Source organism: Oncorhynchus mykiss, chromosome 27 (genome assembly GCF_057628025.1).
Source record: "Oncorhynchus mykiss isolate SJ-2025 chromosome 27, ASM5762802v1, whole genome shotgun sequence".
NCBI classification, from domain to species: domain Eukaryota; kingdom Metazoa; phylum Chordata; class Actinopteri; order Salmoniformes; family Salmonidae; genus Oncorhynchus; species Oncorhynchus mykiss.
Genome location: NC_143048.1, coordinates 47,953,265 through 47,967,478, shown reverse-complemented (window position 1 = coordinate 47,967,478; position 14,214 = coordinate 47,953,265). Strand labels below are relative to the sequence as shown.

Below are 14,214 nucleotides of genomic sequence, written 5' to 3'. Positions count from 1 at the left end.
CAATGTGTCAAGTAATTATCTTTTTGTTTTCTCATGATTTGATTGGTTGATCTAAATCGTGTCCAGGGACTCTGTGGGGTTTGTTTGTCCATCCCCAGTCCACGGCCAGGCGGTTGGTCGTTGGGACACTGTCTGGGGGCCCACATGCAGGTCGGGGGACACCGTGGTCCTGTCTCGGGGGTCAAGATGCAGGTTAGGGAGACACTGTGACATGACAAATCGAGACAAGGTGAAATTAAGAATTATAAATCTTTATTGTGCATGGGATCTTTGTAGATATCATGGCTATACAGATACACTTTAGATACATACTTATGATTATACAATTTTATTCCCATAACGAACATTTGAAAGTGATATGTCTGGTACTGGTAGTATAACAAATTTTCATTTTGGAATGTACGGTGTTATGAGGTAACTGCAAACATTAAAATTACATAAAAATGGTCTCTTTTTTTTTTGTGTTGTGCATATTTTAATTGTTGTTTTGTTTCGTTGTTGTAGCGTTTTGTGTCTTCTTTCTCTCCCTCAGCCCAGTAGTTTGATCTGTCACCGCGCTGAGGTGTTACGATGCAATCACTATCAAACAAAAACAATTAGGAATTCTATAATTATTTTTAAAACGACAAAAAATAATTAAGACATCAGAAATCAAAAGATGCCCGGTCGACCAAATCAATGTAATCCCCCCCCCCCCCAAAAAAACGTTTGCAAAGTACCTGTATCATCATCATTATAATGGTTGCAACAGCCAGAATCATATTTGTCCATAACAAAACACAACACAAGACTGCCTGATCACAGACTACATTGATTAGCTCGCATAACTCGGCAATCGGTCACAAAGACTTGGAACACACAGTGGGGGGGGGGAAGAGGGATTCATATTCATTTTCATGCCATTTTTACCCGGTGGGCGGAGTCATACGTAACGGGTGCCTGTGTGGGTTTCAATGTGCGAGGACTGTCCGATGCACGTCCACGCACGTTGTTCAACGTGCTAGCTACAGAGTGCGAGGACTGTCCGATGCGCCTCCACGTTGTTCAACGTGCTAGCTACAGAGTGCGAGGACTGTCCGATGCGCCTCCACGTTGTTCAACGTGCTAGCTACAGAGTGCGAGGACTGTCCGATGCGCCTCCACGTTGTTCAACGTGCTAGCTACAGAGTGCGAGGACTGTCCGATGCGCATCCACGTTGTTCAACGTGCTAGCTGCAGAGTGCGAGGACTGTCCGATGCGCATCCATGTTGTTCAACGTGCTAGCTGCAGAGTGCGAGGACTGTCCGATGCGCATCCACGTTGTTCAACGTGCTAGCTACAGAGTGCGAGGACTGTCTGATGCGCCTCCACGTTGTTCAACGTGCTAGCTACAGAGTGCGAGGACTGTCCGATGCGCCTCCACGTTGTTCAACGTGCTAGCTACAGAGTTCGAGGACTGTCCGATGCGCATCCACGTTGTTCAACGTGCTAGCTACAGAGTGGCTGGAAAAAAAATTGGTCCCAAATGTCAACGGGTGTGTAACGTCAAGTTTAGCTTGCTAGCCAACCCAAAAAACGTTAATGGTTGCTGCTATTAAGTCGATCTACTAAATTTAACTGAATTAAATATATGAAACTAATCATGACTAGATTTATCTAATTTCACTGCGATTTGGTTAGTCAACGTGCAATTATACCTGTCAATCACAGGGATTAAATGATTGGTGTTTCGATTGAACAAAATCAGATTAACTGAGCCTTTCCCCAATCCTTTTCAGTGACTTGTGTCATCGTGTTGTCAATGGTTCTCAGTTTACCTCGTATATTTGAAAAGGCTTCAGTATTTTATTTGATAGATTTCAAGGGGAAGGTCATGTAATTTGTTATCGATTAAAATGTCAGTATTTTGGAATTTATGTAATTGAATTAGACTATGTGTCGATTAGATTCTCTCTCACACACACACACACACAACACACACACACAACACACACACACACACACACAACACACACACACACACACACACACACACACATTCGGTTTCAGCGTTAAACTGATGGATTTCGGATGTCCTTGGTCTTCTATTTGTTGGAGGGCAACTACACCGTATCATCTACCAACTACACCGTATCATCTACACCGTATCATCTACACCGTATCATCTACACCGTATCATCTACCAACTACACCGTATCATCTACCAGCTACACCGTATCATCTACACCGTATCATCTACCAGCTACACCGTATCATCTACCAGCTACACCGTATCATCTACCAACTACACTGTATCATCTACCAACTTCACCGTATCATCTAAACCGTATCATCTACCAACTACACTGTATCATCTACCAACTTCACCGTATCATCTAAACCGTATCATCTACCAGCTACACCGTATCATCTACCAACTACACCGTATCATCTACCAACTACACCGTATCATCTACACCGTATCATCTACCAACTACACCGTATTATCCTGGAGGACTTAAAACAGCCAGCCTCATTGAACATTCCCTTACTTTGAGTGACCGTTATCTCTCATCTTTAAACAATGAAATTCAAATACAAAAAATCATTTGGTTTAGCTTCTTTCTATTCTGTGGCTGCGTGAAATAAGCAAAACATAACGTGAATTCAGCGACGCCATTTTGTTTACTTCCCCGATGAAACCGCAAGATCCATCACAAGACAATACTGGAGGAAAGACAAGTGGTTTAAATGTGATTTTTTTTTTTTTTTATATTTGTGCCGTGTCCTCCCTGCACTAGTAAACCTGTAGCGGGTGCGTTTGATAGATTCCACCATCCAGACTTGAGCGAGTGCTCAGCTGGGTCTATACCGTGTGCCCCCCATACGGCGCCGCAAAAAATCATACTCCCCCCCCCCCGCCCCGTGACGTGTAGCACCACGCACCGGGTGAAATGGCGTGAAGGAAGTGTGTGTCCGCAAAAAAAAAAAAAAGGCCAAACTTTAGATCAACAGGAAGTACGAGTTAACACAGTTCTGATCTGCGGTGGTTTTTGACTCATTATGGTTTATGATTATTTATCTACGTAGCTGTTTCCTTATTTTCTCTGGTTATAATACCATATACTTCAATCTTATAAAAAAATAGATATTCACATGAATGACTCTGATGTAAAGAAATCAAAAAATAAAATCAGAAACGTTGATATCCTCCCCAAAAAACTACTATTTAATTTCATCATGATTAATATTATACGTATTATATGTTAGATAACATCAAATCAATATTGCTAAAAAATAAAAAATAAACAAAAAAAACAAATTGTGTTTTCTAAAAATTAAAAAAAATTAAAAATAAAAAAAAAAGAGAGAAATTAAGAAAATGCATCCAAGTTTATGTTGTTTTCTTTAATCCTCTGAAAACAACAAACTGGTCTGATACCAACGGGAGAAAAAAAAAACATCTGTTGTTACTATGACAACACGTCATGTGGTAGGTACTGGGACTTTTAAAACACACCCAAAACACCAGTAGGGCTTGTACAATCTGAAAATACGCAGTTCTATAAAAATGGATAACAAAACCAAGACACATTCAGTCGAGGTTTCCTCTTTCACTTAAGGTGCAAAATGAAGTAGTGAAAAAACAACACACACAAAAAACACAAGAGAATATGGATAGTAAGCGAAGTACATGTTTTGTTGAACAACAACAACAACAACAACATATTCTGCATGATTGTGAATACAAGCTACAGTATAAACTATATGATAGTAAAAATAATTAGAATTATTCATCATCATTGTGTTAGTTTGGTTTTATGTGTTTTATTTTCCCCTAAACTCTACTTCTGAGCGATTAACTTCTCCAACAACTAACATGTCCCTTGTGTCTTCACTATACAAAAATATACTACCATTTCTCCAGTCCACTTCTGCGTCCCTACGCCCCTCTGAACATCAACAAAATTAGAAAGTGCTAAATGAACATTCTATAATGCAAACAAGAATTGGATATATATTCTTCCTGTCTATTTAACCCTTTATATAAACGACAGAAGGTGTGGTGGCCACTTCCCCCTTCCTAGGTATCTCTGTGGTACACCTGAAATCTGACCTCCCCCCACCCCCTCGCCCAGCTACTTCCTAACTGTTGCTGTGTTCACATGCTAATCGGAGTTATCGGATGGTCCTAGTTCACAGTTGGAAATTTCACTTGAATGACCTTCAAGTCAGAATTACAAGCGGGGAAACTCTGAGAAAATGATGTTACTCGAATTGAGAGGTTTCACCACTGACCTTAAAACCTTTTCCAACCAAAACAAATGACAAACAAATTTGTTTCTGACAGTTAACAACCGTATCAATTTGGATAAATGTAGCTAGTCTGACCGTATTTGTCAACCTTAAGCTAGCTAACTTTATTATAAGCGACGTTAGCAAGCCTATCAAAGCTAGCTTGAATCTTATTGATCCTGTCAGACGTACCATTTCCCAGCTTCCCATTTCCCACGAGCACGTCGTGAAGCCAGCATGTTTAACTGTGGCACACCTACACCTGTGTATCGTGCATTTCTGTGCAAAACACTGGCCAAATCAGATCCCAGGTCCTAACAGCACATATTCTATATAATATAAACCTATATACTAACGTAGTTTCATACCGGAACCCTTTTAACCACCGATGTAAATAAATGAATAATCTATACATATATATGTTTGGACACGTACATGGTGAGTGAACTTTTTCTTTTAACTGTAAAACCCTGCTCCTTCATTATCCATTCTGTACAGGTTAACCAATCACAATGAAGTATAGAGCCTCACAGTGGAGATGTCACAATGCCAATACCCATAACACCTAGCGGTCAAACAGGGAAACGGTTCCAATAGTTTTTCCACTGTTCATTTTTTCCCACATAGGGGATTTTTTTTAGAAACACTTAAAATGAAGGGCTGTGTTTTGTGTAGGCTTAGCCTGGCGGGACATTTCTGATAACCCTGTAAATTTCTCTAGGACTTTTATCAATATATTTTGGCTCCATTTTACTCTCAGATGTGAAAATGCTAAATAGCATCCATGTAGACAAAATCCCAGCAAGCTCCGGCACGTCATCTCTAGCTGACACCTTAGCTAACAGGTGTTTTGTGTCAACTTAAAAAACTGGCACAAGACAGTTGTCAGAATAGTCCATTTATTATTATTATTTTTGCCAATTTATTCATTACTCCATTGAGCTAACAATAGATCGTTAATTCGATTCGGCAGTCTCGTCCAGATCATCATGGTATTTGTAGTTCTTTATGATAGCCACATTAGCAGCTAATTAGCATTTAAGTTTTGCAGGGTAAATACGGGTGAATATATTGACGAAAGTCACTTTGTCTGAAAGAGATTTTATCAAAACGCCACAACAGGGCAAGCCTCCACGCAAACACAGCCCTTATTTTTAAGTGTTTCTAAAAATCCACTATGTGGAAAAAAAAACAATTGGAACCATTTCCCTGTTCGACCTCTAGGTGTTATGGGTATTATGACTCATAATGTGGTACTCTACTCTGTGCAGGGTAACGAAACACAGCGGTGTCTTCTTGTTAAACATTGAGAGGCTTCTGTAAAGGGAGGTTAGGGAGGGGGAAGACAGGAAGCTATCATTTCCTCTGGACTTCCTGCCTCCTGGACTCCCTCACCGGTGCTAATCATAATCACCCAGAGGTGACAACAGAAATAAACTACAACATCAACAGGAAATTAAAGCTGTAACCCTGCAGCTTGGAGGAGAAGGAAGGGAGGAACTGGGGAGGAGGAGACGGAGGAGAAGAACAAGGGAGATACAAGCTCACTTGATAACAAAGTACTGGATGATGAAAGCGATGAGGATGGAGATGACTGCACAGAGCATGATGATGAGAGCAGCCCACTGCTCATCTGTTAAGGGCCTGGCGGGGTCAGCTCCAGCCCGGGGGCCCACACTGCTCACACTGCCCGCTGACAGCTCACTGCGCTGGGGGGAGAGCGTCACCGTGGGGCTGTAGGGACCACTCAGCTCTGGAGCATCCTGGCACTGGCGGATGGCACACACCCTGAAGCGGTACTCACTGTTGGGCTGCAGGCCGGGCATCTGGTAGGACGTAGCAGAACCTTTATACACCTGGACGAGAGAGAGGGAGAGAGAGAGGTTAGAATACACCTGGTACAAGATGGAAGAGCCTTTTTACACCTGGAGAAGAGAGACAGCGAGAGAGAGGGAGGGAGGGAGAGAGAGGAGACCGCGAGAGAGAGGGAGGGAGAGAGGAGACGTCGAGAGAGAGGAGACAGCGAGAGAGAGAGAGGAGACAGCGAGAGAGAGGGAGGGAGAGAGGAGACAGCGAGAGAGGGAGGGAGAGAGCGAGAGAGAGAGAGGAGACAGCGCGAGAGAGAGGGAGGGGGAGAGAGGAGAGAGGGAGGGAGAGGAGACAGCGCAAGAGGGAGGGAGAGAGCGAGAGAGAGAGGAGAGAGGGAGGGAGGGAGAGAGCGAGGAGACAGCGTGAGAGAGGGAGGGAGAGAGGAGGGAGGGAGAGAGAGGAGACAGCGTGAGAGAGGGAGGGAGAGAGGAGGGAGGGAGAGAGAGAGAGGAGACAGCGAGAGACAGAGGGAGAGAAAGGAGACAGCGAGAGAGAGAGGGAGAGAGAGAGGGAGAGAGAGGAGACAGAGAGAGAGGGAGGGAGAGAGAGAGAGGAGACAGCGAAAAGAAAAGGACAATCAGTGAAGAACAAACACCATTGTAAATACAATCCATATTATATATTTTCCCTTTTGTAATTTAACTATTTGCCCATCATTACAACACTGTATACAGACATAATATGACATTTGTAGTGTAATGATTACTGTTAATTTTTATGGTTTATTATCTATTTCACTTGCTTTGGAAATGTTAACATATGTTTCCCATGTCAATAAAGCCCTTTGAATTGAATTGATACAGGAAAGAGAGAGGTAGAGAGGAAAGGGAGGTGAATACACAGGAAGGAAGTAGGAGGGAGACAGAACACATGGTCTGCCTCAGTAGCTTGGAGGCCTGTGATTGGATAGAGTGATGAAAGGACAAAAGCTCTGTGTTAAATGGCAGACACATACAGCTTCCTTATTTAATTTGGTTGTCATATAACAGGCAGATTAGCGTCAGCCAGCCAGCCTCTGAGCCCACCATTACCATAGCCATTACTGTTGTGGCTTTTCAACCTCTGCCATATTGTGGATTCGGATCCATCTATCTAATAGAACTCGGAGGGTTTTCTTTAATGGAACCTTCTCTGTAATGGTGTACCACAGGGCAGCTCTCTTGGCCCTCTACTCTTTTCTATTCTTTTTTTTTTTACCAATGACCTGCCACTGGCATTAAACAAAGCTTGTGTGTCCATGTATGCTGATGATTCAACCCTATACGTGTCAGCCACCACAGCTAGTGAAATCACTGAAACCCTTAACAAAGAGTTGCAGTTTGTTTTGGAATGCGTGGCCAGTAATAAACTGGTCCTGAACATCTCTAAAACTAAGAGCATTGTATTTGGTACAAATCATTCCCTAAGTTCTAGACCTCAGCTGAACCTGGTAATGAATGGTGTGGCTGTTGAACAAGTTGAGGAAACTAAATGACTTGGTGTTACCTTAGATTGCAAACTGTCATGGTCAAAACATACAGATTCAATGGCTGTCAACCAGGCAAAGGGTGGCTATTTGAAGAATATAAAATATATTTTTGTGTAACACTTTTTTCTGGTTACTACATGATTCCATATATGTTATTTCATAGTTTTGATGTCTTATCTATTATTCTACAATGTAGAAAATAGTAAAAAATAAAGAAAAACCCTTGAATGAGTAGGTGTTCTAAACTTTAGACCGGTACTGTATATGTAGCCGATAGACAAATACTAGAGGCCTTCACGGATCCACCTGTACTCCAATACCCGAGACCCAATCCGGGACCCGAGCGGGTCCAGATCCACGGGTCTGGGTCAGATCTGACATGATTGTCACGGGCCTCGGGTATGTCTGAATTTTAACGGACTTGTCTGGAAGTTGCCCACTCAGATCCCCCAACACCACTGCTGCTGCAATAGAGGAAATGCTACCATTTATGTTCTTGCTTTTCAGGACAGTGGAGCGCGTAGCCTGTTGGCCAATCATGAGTCATCAAAGCGGCAACAGGCTACAGTCAGACTCGCTCCGTGTGTGGCAAAAGTTAGGAGATATCTAACCAATGGAAGACGGAATTAAAAGTTAAAGAGAGAAGGATGGGCTACAATGACTAAGAGACAACAGGAAGGCTGCAACTTCATATTCTGGATGGAGTTGTTGTTTGTAACTGTAGGACGCACGACAGCCTCAATTAGCCTAGCAAGCTAACGCTAGCTAGCTGAACTTCTCCTGGTTTCATGCAGTCAAGACAGGTACTACGGAATCATATTGATGATAAATAACCTAGCTATGGCAGCTATTAGTCTACTAAAGCTGGAGTTGGCTTGGTCGGTTGAGGTCTCTCGCCTCTCTCTCCCTCCTCCCCGTGTCACTCACAGTACGGCCCCTCCCCGCCTGCTAGAGCCCCGCCTCTCTCCCTTCCTCTCGCGGTTTATCAGCTCTGGTTAATAAAGTAGCACAAAAAAACAGACTTTTCTGCTGCTTCCCCCACACAGATCGGACCGGGTCTGGACGCAACGGGTCTCTATGTAAAAAAAAAAAAAATTATTTATGCATATCGGGTCCGGGTGGGAAAGCCCCAGGTCCATTTTAGAACGGATCCAACTTTTACACCCATGAAAACCTCCAATGCACACATAAACCACTGCATGTTCATATTTTTAGGTTGGCCTGCTAAGAGTTACTGCTGAGTCCACCATTACCCCAGGTTGGCCTGCTAAGAGTTACTGCTGAGTCCACCATTACCCCAGGTTGGCCTGCTAAGAGATACTGCTGAGCCCACCACTATCCCAGGTTGGCCTGCTAAGAGTTACTGCTGAGCCCACCACTATCCCAGGTTGGCCTGCTAAGAGATACTGCTGAGCCCACCACTATCCCAGGTTGGCCTGCTAAGAGTTACTGCTGAGCCCACCACTATCCCAGGTTGGCCTGCTAAGAGATACTGCTGAGCCCACCATTACCCCAGGTTGGCCTGCTAAGAGTTACCGATGAGCCCACCACTACCCCAGGTTGGCCTGCTAAGAGTTACTGCTAAGCCCACCATTACCCCAGGTTGGCCTGCTAAGAGTTACCGATGATCCCACCACTACCCCAAGTTGGCCTGCTAAGAGTTACTGCTGAGCCCACCACTATCCCAGGTTGGCCTGCTAAGAGTTACTGCTGAGCCCACCACTATCCCAGGTTGGCCTGCTAAGAGATACTGCTGAGCCCACCACTATCCCAGGTTGGCCTGCTAAGAGTTACTGCTGAGCCCACCACTATCCCAGGTTGGCCTGCTAAGAGATACTGCTGAGCCCACCATTACCCCAGGTTGGCCTGCTAAGAGTTACCGATGAGCCCACCACTACCCCAGGTTGGCCTGCTAAGAGTTACTGCTAAGCCCACCATTACCCCAGGTTGGCCTGCTAAGAGTTACCGATGATCCCACCACTACCCCAAGTTGGCCTGCTAAGAGTTACTGCTAAGCCCACCATTACCCCAGGTTGGCCTGCTAAGAGTTACTGCTGAGCCCACCACTACCCCAGGTTGGCCTGCTAAGAGTTACTGCTGAGAGGGATGGAGAGGGAGGCTAGACACCTGGGGTCTCCTCAGGGATCAACATCAGTCATCATAACGATGCATTTAGACAGAGGAATCACCACTCGGCCTGATAAAGATCTCCTACAGCTGCGCTAACTGGCACAACGGATAACCTCCATCTATTTTGTCGCTGATTTGCATAATGTAGTTGTACAGCAGAGTGGTCACCAACATTTTCTGAGTCAAGAACACTTCCTGATGCAAGCCAAGATCTACCGCTTGGATTTCTTATTTCATTTTTTTTTTTTTAAACGTGACTTAAAACCGTAAGCCTATTGCAACATTAAGCTATTAAACACAGTTCTGTAGCAGTGAGGTTTGTGCAGTAGGCTATAAGACCAGTACATTATCACTGCATATCGGCTACGCTTGAATTGCCCTGCCAATGGAGTTCTTCATAGATCATTTTGAAATTATGTAAATGTTTTGGGATATGATCACACTGGTAATAGATAATTTGTTGATGGTCAGTCTGAGGTGAGGGAGCAGGGGTGACCTGACTCGCTGTCCCCCCGCTCTCTCACCTGACTCTCTGTCCCTCTGCTCTCTCACCTGACTCTCTGCTCTCTCACCTGACTCTCTGCTCTCTCACCTGACTCTCTGTCCCTCTGCTCTCTCACCTGACGCTCCACTCTCTCACCTGACTCTCTGTCCCTCTGCTCTCTCACCTGACTCTCTGTCCCTCTGCTCTCTCACCTGACTCTCTGTCCCTCTGCTCTCTCTGCTCTCTCACCTGACTCTCTGCTCTCTCACCTGACTCTCTGCTCTCTCACCTGACTCTCTGTCCCTCTGCTCTCTCACCTGACTCTCTGCTCTCTCACCTGACTCTCTGCTCTCTCACCTGACTCTCTGTCCCTCCGCTCTCTCACCTGACTCTCTGTCCCCCGCTCTCTCACCTGACTCTCTGTCCCCCCCGCTCTCTCACCTGACTCTCTGTCCCCCCGCTCTCTCACCTGACTCTTTGTCCCTCTGCTCTCTCACCTGACTCAGTCTTCCAGCTGATGGTGAAACTCAAGTCACACTGCATTATTTTTTGCCTCATGTACCAATTCATGTTGTTACTCCTTTGACCAGAGAAAGTGAAATAACAATTTAAAAACAAGACACAAGCTACTAATAATAGGAACTTATAACGTATAAATACACTGTTACTGATAAGAGCTGCAGTGCCGGTTGTAGCGTGAGTGGAAGTAGGGTGAACGAACATTTTATGGTTTACAAAAGTGCAGTAGCAGTGTGTTGGTAAAATAATTGGGGAAGCAAAGGCAGGAAAAAAAACAAACATATTACAAACAAAGTTCTCGGTTGTGGCAGAATAAATTCAACCACACCTTTGTTTTATCACAAAACTAGAAGAGCCACTCCTGTCCGGTGGAGTCCACAAAACATATTAGATGTAACCAACAGTTACATGACCTACAGCAGGGTCAAGCAAGGTCATGTGTCTGACATGTTCGCACCACTAAACTACTATTGATTTAGAACTACAGAGAGTTACCGCAAGTCACAAATAAACCAGGAGCTGCCTCCACTATTCCAGCACCATTTCCAACATCGTCAAATCACCTCCGCTTAGTCTAATACAGTGACAACTGAAAGATACCAAAAACTATTTAGTCCAATCAACGCAAGTTAAACATGATGTGGCTGATTCTGATTTCTCTTGTGTGTGTGTGTGTGTGCGCTTTCGAAACATGGTGTTTCTCTACAAGCAGGGTGAGTCAACAACGCCCTCCTCCTCTCTTTCATGTTGATGAAACAGTCCATCACTGTCACACAGTACGTGATTTTAGTACGTTTTGTTGTCCCAGGATACCTGGCTAAAATGCCTGCTCGCTAGCCTAACTTCCATTCATGGGCAACGTTAGGTAGTTAAACATCAGCCTTCTACAGGTCTCTCGGGCTGCTGGGAAGGCCGGAGTAGTTCTACCTTCAGGAATGCCTTAGAGATCAACCAGCTGTCGGTGACCTGCCGGTCGGTGACCACTGTTGTACAGCGATGACTAAAGACGGTGATGTGAATTCAATGACAAGCCAACGTTGTACGACTTCGGTGAGGTGCTACCCATTGACAGAAGCTGTGGTGAGTTTCCACCCCCCACATCCAGTGTTACATAAATCACATCCCTTCTCATTCTTCTTACCTGTTTGTACTCAGAGTTACCCATCATGCTTTGCACCGTGTAGATGATGGGGTCTCCCTTCATGGGCAGCAGGGGCTCCCAGCTCACCTCACAGACTGAAGACATGTCCTCCACACGCTCCACTCTGGGAGCTACAGAGAGAGAGTACAACACGCTCAAAGATTGAAAGGCTGAAAGGTGAGGACAGTGAGGCTGAAAGGTGAGGACAGTGAAGCTGAGGACAGTGAGGCTGAAAGGTGAGGACAGTGAAGCTGAGGACAGTGAGGCTGAAAGGTGAGGACAGTGAGGCTGAGGACAGTGAGGCTGAAAGGTGAGGACAGTGAAGCTGAGGACAGTGAGGCTGAAAGGTGAGGACAGTGAAGCTGAGGACAGTGAAGCTGAAAGGTGAGGACAGTGAAGCTGAGGACAATGAGGCTGAAAGGTGAGGACAGTGAGGCTGAAAGGTGAGGACAGTGAGGCTGAAAGGTGAGGACAGTGAAGCTGAGTACAGTGAGGACAGTGAGGCTGAAAGGTGAGGACAGTGAGGCTGAAAGGTGAGGACAGTGAGGCTGAATGCTGAGGACAGTGAATCTGAAAGGTGAGGACAGTGAAGCTGAGGACAGTGAGGCTGAAAGGTGAGGACAATGAAGCTGAGGACAGTGAGGCTGAAAGGTGAGGACAGTGAAGCTGAGGACAGTGAGGCTGAAAGGTGAGGACAGTGAAGCTGAGGACAGTGAAGCTGAGGACAGTGAGGCTGAAAGGTGAGGACAGTGAAGCTGAGGACAGTGAAGCTGAGGACAGTGAGGCTGAAAGGTGAGGACAGTGAAGCTGAGGACAGTGAGGCTGAAAGGTGAGGACAGTGAGGCTGAAAGGTGAGGTCAGTGAGGCTGAGGACAGTGAGGCTGAAAGGTGAGGACAGTGAGGCTGAAAGGTGAGGACAATGAAGCTGAGGACAGTGAGGCTGAAAGGTGAGGACAGTGAAGCTGAGGACAGTGAGGCTGAAAGGTGAGGACAGTGAAGCTGAGGACAGTGAGGCTGAGAGGTGAGGACAGTGAGGCTGAAAGGTGAGGACAGTGAGGCTGAAAGGTGAGGACAATGAAGCTGAGGACAGTGAGGCTGAAAGGTGAGGACAGTGAAGCTGAGGACAGTGAGGCTGAAAGGTGAGGACAGTGAAGCTGAGGACAGTGAAGCTGAGGACAGTGAGGCTGAAAGGTGAGGACAGTGAAGCTGAGGACAGTGAGGCTGAAAGGTGAGGACAGTGAAGCTGAGGACAGTGAGGCTGAAAGGTGAGGACAGTGAGGCTGAAAGGTGAGGACAGTGAGGCTGAGGACAGTGAGGCTGAAAGGTGAGGACAGTGAGGCTGAGGACAGTGAGGCTGAAAGGTGAGGACAGTGAGGCTGAAAGGTGAGGACAGTGAAGCTGAGGACAGTGAGGCTGAAAGGTGAGGACAGTGAAGCTGAGGACAGTGAGGCTGAAAGGTGAGGACAGTGAAGCTGAGGACAGTGAGGCTGAAAGGTGAGGACAGTGAAGCTGAGGACAGTGAGGCTGAAAGGTGAGGACAGTGAGGCTGAGGACAGTGAGGCTGAAAGGTGAGGACAGTGAGGCTGAAAGGTGAGGACAATGAAGCTGAGGACAGTGAGGCTGAAAGGTGAGGACAGTGAAGCTGAGGACAGTGAGGCTGAAAGGTGAGGACAGTGAAGCTGAGGACAGTGAGGCTGAAAGGTGAGGACAGTGAGGCTGAAAGGTGAGGACAGTGAGGCTGAAAGGTGAGGACAGTGAAGCTGAGGACAGTGAGGCTGAAAGGTGAGGACAGTGAGGCTGAGGACAGTGAGGCTGAAAGGTGAGGACAGTGAAGCTGAGGACAGTGAGGCTGAAAGGTGAGGACAGTGAAGCTGAGGACAGTGAAGCTGAAAGGTGAGGACAGTGAAGCTGAGGACAATGAGGCTGAAAGGTGAGGACAGTGAGGCTGAAAGGTGAGGACAATGAAGCTGAGGACAGTGAGGCTGAAAGGTGAGGACAGTGAAGCTGAGGACAGTGAGGCTGAAAGGTGAGGACAGTGAGGCTGAAAGGTGAGGACAGTGAGGCTGAAAGGTGAGGACAATGAAGCTGAGGACAGTGAGGCTGAAAGGTGAGGACAGTGAAGCTGAGGACAGTGAGGCTGAAAGGTGAGGACAGTGAGGCTGAAAGGTGAGGACAGTGAGGCTGAAAGGTGAGGACAGTGAGGCTGAAAGGTGAGGACAGTGAGGCTGAAAGGTGAGGACAGTGAAGCTGAGTACAGTGAGGACAGTGAGGCTGAAAGGTGAGGACAGTGAGGCTGAAAGGTGAGGACAGTGAGGCTGAATGCTGAGGACAGTGAATCTGAAAGGTGA

The 14,214-nt window shown here is 45.9% G+C and overlaps 1 protein-coding gene across 4 annotated transcripts in view; it reads right to left on the bottom strand.

Annotated features, from left to right (window-relative positions):
* Positions 1-235: 235 nt before the first annotated feature.
* fndc3a (fibronectin type III domain containing 3A) overlaps positions 236-14,214 on the bottom strand; it is a 176,131-nt gene continuing 162,152 nt past the window's right edge. For all 4 annotated transcript variants that reach the window (XM_036965064.2, XM_090224036.1, XM_036965067.2 and 1 more), the window contains 2 exons: positions 11,867-11,997; positions 236-6,111 (listed from right to left, as the gene is read on the bottom strand). In XM_036965064.2, coding sequence (XP_036820959.1) covers positions 5,800-6,111; positions 11,867-11,997 — 443 coding nt within the window. In that variant the 3' untranslated portion in view covers positions 236-5,799. The remainder of the gene's footprint in view (positions 6,112-11,866; positions 11,998-14,214) is intronic.